The sequence below is a fragment of the Anoplophora glabripennis genome, unplaced genomic scaffold (assembly GCF_000390285.2).
Source record: "Anoplophora glabripennis isolate ALB-LARVAE unplaced genomic scaffold, Agla_2.0 scaffold92, whole genome shotgun sequence".
Taxonomy (NCBI): Eukaryota; Metazoa; Arthropoda; class Insecta; order Coleoptera; family Cerambycidae; genus Anoplophora; species Anoplophora glabripennis.
In genome coordinates, this window is record NW_019416269.1 from 893,611 (window position 1) to 905,039 (window position 11,429).

Below are 11,429 nucleotides of genomic sequence, written 5' to 3' on the forward strand. Positions count from 1 at the left end.
GGGGTTCCCCGCCAAAAAACGTAGCACCATCAGATTCCACATGTCATAAAACCCCTGTGTACTAAATTTAGTGATTCTCGTACAACAGGGTTCTGAGATATAAAAAAAAGATTATTCTTAGGGGCGGACTTCAGGGGGCTGTAACTCCGAAAGAGGGGGCCACTTGGCAAAAATAAAAAATACGGGTCCCCTAAATTTGTCTTAAGAAACTGTAACCAAATTTTGTTGTATGAATTTCCGGACACCCTGTATATAGCAATATAAACAATTTATCATTTTAGTGCGGGATTGCCAAGTTATGAAGAAAATTCTTAGAATTTTGGAAAAAAACATGACCTCGAATAAGTTGAATTAACTTTGAGCTACTTGGAACAAAATAATTATACAGAGTTATAGGCGAATGTTAGGTAAAGACTCCTATATTAGCTAATATCGATATTTTATACAGGGCATTTTTTATAATACGATCATTTTCAGAAAGTTCAAACATAATTTTCTAAAATTTTTCAAATGGAACACCCTTTATTTTATTGTTCTATTTTATTCACATATCAGTCCACTTCAACTTTTATTAAGTATGTTCTACACCTAAAGTTGTTAGTTTTTAAGATATGCAACATTTTTGGAAAACCTAAATTATTATTTTTTCCGTTCGCACGAAATAGCTTTGGAAAAAACTGGCACATTGTGTCAACTTGTCAGTTCATAATTTATCATTCCATTTTGAGTTAACTTTATTAGTTAATATTTATATGTGGTATTCTATAAAATAATAAGAATTAAGTTTTTAAAACATGCTTAATAAAAGTTGAAGTGGGCTTATATGTGAATAAAATAGAATAATAAAATACAGGGTGTTCCATTTGAAGTTTTAGAAAATCAAGTTTAAACTTTCTAAAAATGATCGTATTATAAAAAATGCCTTGTATAAAATATCGATATTAACTAAATATAGGAAGTCTTTGCCCTAACATTTGCCAATAACTCTGTCAAATATTTTTGCTCCAAGTGATCGTAGTTAAAAGTTAATACAACTTGTTCAAGGTCATGTTTTTTCCAAAATTCGAAGAATTTTCTACATAACTTGGTCACCCCGCACTGAAATGATAAACTATTTATATTGCCAAATATAGAATTTTCTCGGAGATCGATATGTTTAAAAATATACAGGATGTTCCATTTAAAAAATGTAATATTTGGCGTCTCCCGTTTTTACTCATCACCCTGTATATATCAAATTAATTTTGTAGTTTAGGCTTCTTGATTCTGTATAACATTTATATAAACTTTTTTTCTGTATTATGAGTAACAAGAGATTTTACTTCCTCACACTAATGGCCCACCCTCTATAAGTAATTGTATTTATGATAAAAAATTCTGTTATGTACATAAAAACAATTGCTATTCAAATACACTGACCGAATTTCCGGAAAATTTAAAATTCAATATTGTCAAAATGATTTTTAGAGACAATAATTTCCAGTAATTCCGGTCCTTGTAAACATCATTAATTGTATACAATTCACTGAATTTTTACCTGTACTTTGTTAAATATTTAGCCTAAATTTCATGAAAAATATCTTCATGCGTAAATGTTACATTTTTCAAAAAGTCGTTTAGGAAACGCGTGTATTTCTTTTTCTCATTTTTAGTCACAGAATCACTCGTTTCATCCTTTCAATTAAATTTTAAAATAACTTGTATAAATAGGTATATGCCTTTCTCTCCAGTTTTTAGAAGATGTGATTGGTCACTAATCACACTTTATAAATTTCCACAGAGGGTACGAAATGAAAAAAAAAAAAGTTTTTTTACAAAAGAAAGGTGTCCATGTTGGACTTCAAATATGATATACACTTTCAGTGTGTAATTTATTTTAACAGTTCTATCAAACCACAAAAATGTAAAAGTCCCCAAATATTATGTTGTAGTTCTATTGCCAAATTAAAAAGAATAAAAAACCGTTTCAGTAAAAACAGGTCTGAAAATGCTTCATAAAAATGCTATAGGACCTTCAGTGTGTGCCCCTGAAAGGGATAAGGCTAATTATGAAACACTGTACATAACTTTAATTCTGGGTATAAGCGCATTTTTTCTATTTGTAGAGTAGTAATATTTTAATCTCCAAAAGTTAAGTAGTTTAGCCGTATGTTGCTTAACCTTGTATTTCAACTAGCCTTTTAATTTATAAAGATTAACTGCAATGTGATCCAAAGATTTTTTTTTAGTAACCCAAACATTGAACGTTCTGAACAAACTAAGTTTTAATTGTTATTTGTAATTAGCAACTCATATATTTAGAAATAAATATCTTACTTGTGGTTAATGGCGTCTGCAGCAAGTACGCTACTGAAGCTGAACCGGCGCTCTGCCCAAAAACCGTAATACTCTCAGAATTTCCTCCAAAGTGCCCTATGTTGTCTTTCACCCACTGCAAAGCCAAGATTTGATCCTTCAAACCATAATTTCCAGGAGATGCCGAATCTTCTGTGCTTAGAAAGCCTACATAAAAGAATTAATTATAATCGAAAATTGCCTCATTAAATTAATATATGTATTTTTTAATCATCTTAAGTTGCTTTTTTAAATGGTTAGATGTTTTCCAAGCAAATTTCAAGGTTTCAAAATATGTTCTGAAAAGATTCGCGTACATATCTCCGAAACGTTGTCTTTAAATCTGCGAATAAGCCCAGAAATCATCCACTCACTCGTTTGTCAACAACAGTTAACTAAGGTAATCTTTACAATTTGGTGATTGGCAAAGTTTTTTTAACAATTAGTCTAATCTATCAAGAATTTTTCATCATACCAAAAACTCCCACTCGGTAATTAAATGTAACAATTATAATGTGTTCTTCCAAAAAATAGTCTGGTGAATATTTTTTAATTTTGGAGCTGCCTTTATTGAATGCCCCTCCGTATATCCACACCATAACAGGTATATTCGATCCATTAATCTGTAATAAGAGATCAATAACTTCTTTAGGTTTGTGATATTTTTATGAAACAATTTTTTATTTTTTGAGATATTTGATAGGCCAACTATAATTATTTTTATACAGGGTGTTCGAAAATAAGGAACCTTAATTCAAGGATAGTTTCATTGTGTGAAAATAAACCAATTTATATCAAGTTGCTTCTCTAAGAAGTTACGAGTCTCCAAAGGAATTTTTGTTTATTTCATTTTTATAAAAGGAATTTTTTAGAGTAGCCGAATTCGACTACGATTTTATTTTTTACCTAAATCATGGAGGTTGCTAAGATCACCCGAAAAAGTCTTTTGTTTTCATGCTATATATTTTATGTTGGTAGAGATTTTTGCATGTCGTTAAAATGCACCATTCCAGAAAAAAAAATTTTAATTTTCATTTTAATTTCAATTTTTTCATTGGTGATCAGTTGCGGACTACTCATTTTTTCTAAATTTGGAACTGATTTTAGTAGCAGTATTTTTTTACGATTTGGACCAATTTACCCTATTCAAATGTCAACACCTACTGGAATAATATAGCTCTGTATATATATATAAATTTAATTTTGCCATGTTACATCCAAAAGTTATCTCAGTTGACACTGACGTTTTCATATGATGCGTTGGTTTAAATAGAAAAAATATGCAGGGTGTCCGGTAAATAATGAATAACCTTTTAACCGTGGATGAGGAACCTAAGGTCGTTCAGAAAATCGACTTTTGTCTTGGTACAAAGTCTCTTCGTTTTTCAGTTATCTTGGTTTTTTTCGAAATTTTCGCCATAGGTTACTTTATTGGTCACTACGGCCACAAGAAAACGTATTATCTTTCAGTTATTTTGCGTAATATTATTGTATTTTAGTTTTGTTCCCTGTATTGAATTGTGTTATTATCAGATGCTTATCAGAATTTTTACCTAGCAATAGTAGTTCTTGTTTAAAAAAATCTTAAACTTAAATTTTACGTTAGTCATCGAAGATACAAACGAAAGTTCCGAAGGACATTCATAAGAAGGTGCATAACCTGCATTAGGGAAGGCGGCAGACAATTTGAACATGTATGAACTGTAATTTTTAAATAAAATATAATACGTTCTCTTGTGATCGTAATGACCAATAAAGTAACCTATGGCGGAAATTTCGAAAAAAAACGAAATAACTGAAAAACGAAGAGACTGTACTAAGACAAAAGTCGATTTTCTGAACGACCTTAGGGTCCCCCATCCATGGTTAAAAGGTTATTCATTATTTACCGTACACCCGATATATATTTTAGCTGCAAATTTAACAAAAGTTTGCTTAAATTGAAATAAATTTTTCTCTGAATCTATCTATATCTTTTTTTATAGTAAATGAAGTGAAGATTCATAAAACATTTGTTTTCTCAAAATATATACCAATAATAAATGAGGCAAGAGAAACAAAAGATGTATTATTATAAACTTAATACTTAATAAATAAACTCATATTAATATTCGGTTTCTTGAAAAACTCCCACATATCAAATTTCATTGAAATATGTTTAAAAATTATGGAGTTACATTAAAAATAAAAAAATAAAAAATTTAGTCCATTATTTTTTAAGTAAGCAAAATTGTACAAGTTAATATGATCTCAATCAGTAGATACCCTTGGAACTTTTTAACTTATTTTATACTTAATTTTCGAAATAAAAAAGAATTATATGAACCTAGACACTATTTCTATTTCAAAAATTTAGGTTTGTGTTAACTTTTAGAACTCTCAAGTTGTTTAATAAATTTTAATAAATGAGTGTCTGTTTACATATTTTAAATCTATTTTCGGAAAGCTTAGTGCCTAAACTGCCTACGGTTAAAAATGCCAAATGTTCGTTAAATTTTTGAAATGAATTTAAATTCAACAACTTTTGAGATAGTGGTAACATTTTTGTCTTAGAAATGTGAATAGAATGAAAAACAGTAAAGGACATGCATTCTCTTCAGATAAAGTTTCTGTCGACTTTCGCTATAACCGGAAGTTTGAGAGGTTTGGTAAATAGTATTTTGTATATGTGGCTCCATTGATATTAATCACCAATCAAGTTTTCCGAGTAATTTTTATATCCGTTTAGTTTATGATTATTTGGTTACTTACATCTGGAGTGAAAACATTAATATAGAGGCAGTCCTCAGATCCTTTTGCTTCATATTCTTGAATGCACTTATGCTCATCCCCTTGAGTAGGCAACACTCCCTCCCAGTTTCGAGCAGGCACAGGATTCTAGACATTTAAATATTATTTTTTATTTAAAAATCACAAAATATAAACTCACTGTTAACTGAAACTAAATGCAATGGAAACAATTTGAAACTTTTGCGTAGCCTACTCATTTAAGTAGTAGTTGAAATGGTATATATAAATATATGTAAGTATTTCGAAATATTTTACTTACATTTACAAATTTACAGATATTAAAAATATACCTAATTAGTTTAATAAGTAGATAATAATGAAAAATAATTTGTTAATATTTTAAGCAAAGCTTTTAAAAGAAAGGTGGCTATAGTAGTAAATTCTACAAATTCTTACTCTAAATCTGAGATCGTTAATAGGAGGTTCAGCATATGGGATTCCTTGAAAAGAGTAATACGTTTTAGTTGTGCCTTCTACATGTCTCAGTCTTCCTTGCACTATACCAGAATTAATTTTAACTCTCAAATTTTCATCATCATTCTGCAATTAATTATTGTAAAATGGAAAATGTGATTAGATACTAACAATTGTATAACTAGACTTACGTCGTTTTGTGCTACTGCGAGGTTCACCAGACACAACAACAATACGGATAATATTTTTAACCAACGCATTTTGAAAGGTAAAAGAAAGTAATCCAGCGTTTATTTATTGAAAACATACTTATATCTTATCAGTCATGTAATTAATTTCGTAAAACGTAAATTTTTGAAGTACTTAATAAATAGTTAACAGAATGATTAACTAATGGGTTTGGAAACTTTTCTGTTTCATGTTAATTTAGTTTATTATGTTCTATTTTTTATTACTACCGTATCGTCTTCTCTAATGGTCATTCTCTCATTAGCTCTCGCTAATGTAGCCTCGACTCCAAGAAATTGGGTTATTGCCGTAATTCTCCAACAACACACCAAAATGATCGTGGACTAGGCGCTGATTGAAGTCTCTCGCTAGTCGACCTCCTTCCATTACAGCTCTTTCTATCTCAATTTCGGAGCTTGGAATCTGGACTAGATGTTCTGAAGAATATGACACGCTCTTTTTGTTACCTGTAACTTGTAGTAGACCCTCTAGTTGGTCTTCGCACTAAGGTTTCCAACTAAGCCTTTTTCACTGTTTCATTTTTAACAATTTTGTGTTTTGGTGATTTGTTTTTGGGTTTGGCTGTAGATCTTTGGCTTTGTTTGGAACTAAAAATCGAGTATCGACCACAGGTGCATAGTTAATATTGGGCGATTTGGACGATGATCTAGTCTTAGTCTGAACTCGCAAAGATTTTATTATTGTTTATAAAAAGTTTATTTTTTGATTTACAATGAGGGGCTTTAGAATATGGATGGAGTGGACACGTATACAATATAATGCGAGTGAATGTGCTAGTACAGTGCCAGGAAAGTTGCACTGGTTACTTATCCGGAGAAAAGCAGAGTCGACATTCGAATCCGTTTGGGGATGGCTCCACCGAGTTCTAAAGTGAAGTTTCGGTACGGTTTCTGACGTTTGGTCTCTTTGAATTTGGCAGTCTTTGAGGTTGTCTCGACTTGTCGTGGTATCTGACTTAGATATATGAACAGCAGCTGTCTGAGTTCTTGTGGCCACAGGTCCATGTTTCGAGCGATTTCTTTGATTCGAAACATAGTAGATTTTCAAATTAATGTATAACTTTATTGTTAATATTTCTCCAAAGTAATTAGCAATAGGTAAAAGGTTAGAAAAGTTAAATTGTTAAATGTTTGTAACATTATTTCATGATATTAACGACGCAGGTGTACTTTATATTATTATAATTTCAATAAAATATGTTTATTTTTAATTTAATTAAGTAGACTATACTCGACGGCCGAAAATATAGATACTGATTCATACATAATATAGAAACACTATTACCGTAAAGTGTATAAAACTTAAAATGATTTTTATAACGGTTCAATATTATTTGCTTATGTTAAATGATGTGCCGCTCTCTTTGCACATCGATAGGATCTATAACAGTCATAGACTGAGTTACACTGAACGCGATTTATTTCCTATCTCTGTCTATCGCACTTATTACAGATAGGGAAATGCTCTTTTTAGTGGGTGTAAACGGACGTACGTAGAATTCGAGTTAGCCGTAGTTAGAAACGTCAAACTATAAGCGCGCGCGAGGGTTTGCATATTCCGTGACTATAGTAAATTTATAAATTAAAAAAATACAATCGGGACGTTTTAAAACGTAGGAATAATAATTAAAATGGATCAAAGTGCCGGTTGTAGCAAACGGTCTGTTGCTCATAAACGCCCTAACCTATGCGATGCGGAATTAATAATGGTAAAAAACGTGTATAAAGGAATTCGGTCGCGAAATTCTAATACAAGTGTAAGTGAAGCTGTTGATATGTGTAGTTCGTTGACAAAAGTATCCGTTGCTACTGTTTATCGTGCCATAAAAAATAGTGTAGAAGTGAATCCAAAGAAGAAAAAAGTGGAAACACGAGGGAGGAAGAAAATAGAAGTCGACGTTGACGTGAAATACTCCATACGTAGGAAAATTCATGGATTTTTCTTTAGAAATGAAATACCAACGATAAAGAAAATTCAAGCTGCAATAGCTGAAGATGAGGATATTCCTAATTTCTCTGATAAGGTTCTTAGAAGAATAATGCGTGACATGAATTTTCGATATTTGAAACGGAATCGGAATAGTATGCTCGTTGAAAAAGACGAAATTGTGGTATGGCGAAGAGAATACTTAGAAAAAATAAGAGAACTTCGTGCATCTGGTAAGAAGATATATTACATGGATGAAACATGGGTAAACGAAGGTCATACTGTATCAAAAGTTTGGCAGGATGGTAATGTTAAGAGTAAGAGACAAGCATTTTTAGATGGATTTTCTACTGGATTAAAGGCACCTTCTGGAAAAGGACGAAGATTGATTATAACACATATTGGAAGCGATACGGGATTTTTAGAAAATGGTTTGCATGTATTTGAGTCACGAAAAACGGGAGATTATCATGAAGATATGAACAGCGACGTGTTTGAAAAATGGTTTGAATATGTTTTATCATATCTGGAGCCAGGAGCAGTTGTTGTGATGGATAACGCACCTTATCATAGTAGAAGAGTTGAAATGTTACCGACATCAGCATGGAGAAAAGGAAATATTATGGACTGGTTACAATCGAAAAATATTGAATATACAGAAACCATGCTAAAAGTACAATTATTAAAAATTGTCCAAAGAGAAAAAGGTCAATACATTAAGTATGTAGTGGATGAGATGGCCAAAGATCGAGGAATTCGTGTACTCCGTTTACCGCCATACCACTGTGAATTAAACCCAATTGAGTTGGTTTGGGCACAAATAAAGAATGAAATCGCACGAAAAAACACCACCTTTAAAATAAACGACGTGAAATTATTATTACAGGATGCTATTAATCACGTCACTGCTGAAACATGGTGTAAGTGTATTGGACATGCACAGAAAGAGGAACAACGTATGTGGGATCTTGATACAACGGTAGAAGTGTTCATAGAACCAGTCATTATTCATTTGGGTGAAGATGATTCTAGTGATAGTGATAGCAACAGTGATATGTGAAATATATAATGTGAATAATGTGATATGTAAGTATTTAAATATATTAATAGTGAAGTGATTATGTGGCAGTGAAGTGAAAGTGTGACAGTGATAATATTCGTGAGATAATTATTATAAAATATGTAAGTACCTACTTAAATAAATATATTAATAGTAAACATTACAATATTTTGCGGCGGCGTAAGCCGGGTGGTGGTGGGTTATCGATGCCCAAGAGGGCATCGTTTTATAGAAAACACTTAAAATTTAAAAACAAAATGTCCCGATAAAACCTCTAAAAATAATAGATGTTATGTTTTATTATATTTTCTTATATATCTTGTTGCCTTTTACGTATACACGCCTATGGATTTTCGATCCCCGCACGCCTCATCCTCCTTACTAGTCCAAAAGCTAGCGATGAATCACTATCTATAATTTCGGCCGTCGAGTTATAATTATATTAACTATAAAATTCTCTTTAATATATCGTTTCATACCAATTGATATGATAAGAATTTAGGAAAATATTTGAAATGAATTTGAATTATCTATCTTCAAAATTAAGTCAAAGCAATCTTATTTCTAATTATATATTTTTCTTTCTTTCGTTGGAGAAATAGTAACATAATTATTATTTATAAAATATGGGTCCCTTTAAAATAATTTATTAAAATTTATTAAATTAATGCAACTGAAGAAATAACACTGTTTTGAATTAGGTCAAAATAACGGTTTATGTTGTTAAAACAAACAAGCACAATTGTTGATCCTGCGAACATCAAATTCGAGTTTCAAAACAAAATTTAAACGTTTGTTATTGATGTGATCCAATTCATTGTGTATATTTTCCCCCACGTAACACAGAAGTCCAACAGTTTGAGAGCCGCTAGCCCACCGAATAGTTGGTAGTGTAAATTCGCTTGGTTTATATCGCCGATAATTAGTATATAATGAGACTGGCCGAGTAAATTTCCCAGAACGGTTAATAATTGTCGAGGTTTGGACCTCGTTCCGGAGGTGGTAACGACTTTCGGCGGTTAAATTTTGTATACGTATATACATATAACGCAACTTGACACACTTATTTTTTCGATTCCGATTGATTCTATGTATACAGGCTGGTACAAATTCGCTTCTCACTACAGGGATCTCGGAAACGGTAAGAGGTACGAAGTAGCCTAAATGAGGGCAAAGTTGCGTAATCAGGGGACTAACATTATGCCTCTAAAAAATCAAGGCTAACATGATTAGTTTTCGAAATATTTGAAAAAAACCGAAATTTTGGAAATCCGTTTTTGTTTCATTTCAACCTTATTTGAGGTGATATTGAAAAAAGAAGATTCGTCTCTCCAGGACCATCATCAACTTCATTTTTATTAATACGACCCTGGAAATTTTATTACATTTTTTGCAAGTTGTCATGGCCCCCAATACTGTACTGCCTCAGTCCTAACCAGATTCAAACGTTTTGTCTCGAAAAATTCATCTTCAGTGTATTCGTTCCTTTATCTAAATTTTTTATTTAGATTTCTTTGTTTATTGAATTATCGTAGTGTCGTTAGACCCTGTGAAATACATCTAGTTATTTAAACTATATAGTACCAATTTTTTTCTTTTTTTTGTTAATGACCTGTCTCATAACTTGAAATCATGTAGATATTAAATCTTTGCTGATGATTTGAAGTTATTATTATTTGTGAAGGATTCTAAGGAATTAAATCTTTGCTGATGATTTGAAGTTATTTTTATTTGTTAAGGATTCTAAGGATAGTAATGCAACAAGAGCGATTTGAATCAATTAGCCAAATGATGCCAATCCCACGATATTGGTTAAACCATAATACATGTAAAGTAATTACTTTTACCCGTAGGAAGAACATTTTGTTGTGATTATTTTATTGAAAATATTAGACTTGAAAGAACAGTGAAGGATTTGGGAGTAAAATTTGATTATGAATTGAAATTCACTTTTCCTATTGAAGATTTATTGAGTAAAGTTTTAGAATGAGTGGTTTCAGTAAACTACAAACTCGGGACATTACATGTTACATCTATTCTTCTTGTATATAACTCTCTGGTGCGTTCAACTTTGGAATATTGTTGTATTATTGGGAACCCACATTTTGCCAATCATGGAGACCGTTTGGAGCGTATTCAAAAGATAAGCAATTTTGTGCTCTTTAAACTGAATATTAATAAATACGATTATGATTATAGTGAAAGATTACATCTACTTAGTATTCAATTTCTAAAATGTAGGAGACAGTGTTTTTATTTAAAATTTGCTCATGAACTTTTTCATAACAGAATAAATTCTAGTGAAATATTATCATTATTTAATATAAGAGTGCCAAACTATATTACCAGGTCAAATGAACTCTATTTAAATCAATCTCGCACCAATGTTGAATTATATTCTCCGATTAATCAAATTAGTATGGCGGTTAATGTGTTGCCACAGGATTTTGATATCCTTGAGGCACCGTGGTGTCAACTTGCTAAGTTCATGAAAGAACTCAGTGTTTTGATTGTTTTGTTGTACTTATTTTTTACATTTACTTATTGTTTAAGTTAAGGTAACTATTGTTTATTGTAAATATTCATTTAGAATGTTATTATTTCGGATGTATCATTTGGGTGTCCTGTAGATAGAAAAATTAATAAATAAATAAAT

General features: G+C 31.2%; 1 protein-coding gene across 1 annotated transcript in view; it reads right to left on the reverse strand.

Moving 5' to 3' along the window:
• The window catches only part of LOC108903278 (carboxylesterase 1D-like), a 25,339-nt gene extending 19,541 nt beyond the window's left edge, over window positions 1–5,798 (reverse strand). Inside the window, exons 1-5 of the mRNA XM_023457339.1 lie at window positions 5,730–5,798; window positions 5,521–5,664; window positions 5,086–5,211; window positions 2,810–2,957; window positions 2,317–2,502 (exon numbers count right to left, since the gene is read on the reverse strand). Of these exons, the coding sequence (XP_023313107.1) occupies window positions 2,317–2,502; window positions 2,810–2,957; window positions 5,086–5,211; window positions 5,521–5,664; window positions 5,730–5,798 (673 nt within the window). The remainder of the gene's footprint in view (window positions 1–2,316; window positions 2,503–2,809; window positions 2,958–5,085; window positions 5,212–5,520; window positions 5,665–5,729) is intronic.
• Window positions 5,799–11,429: the final 5,631 nt, after the last annotated feature.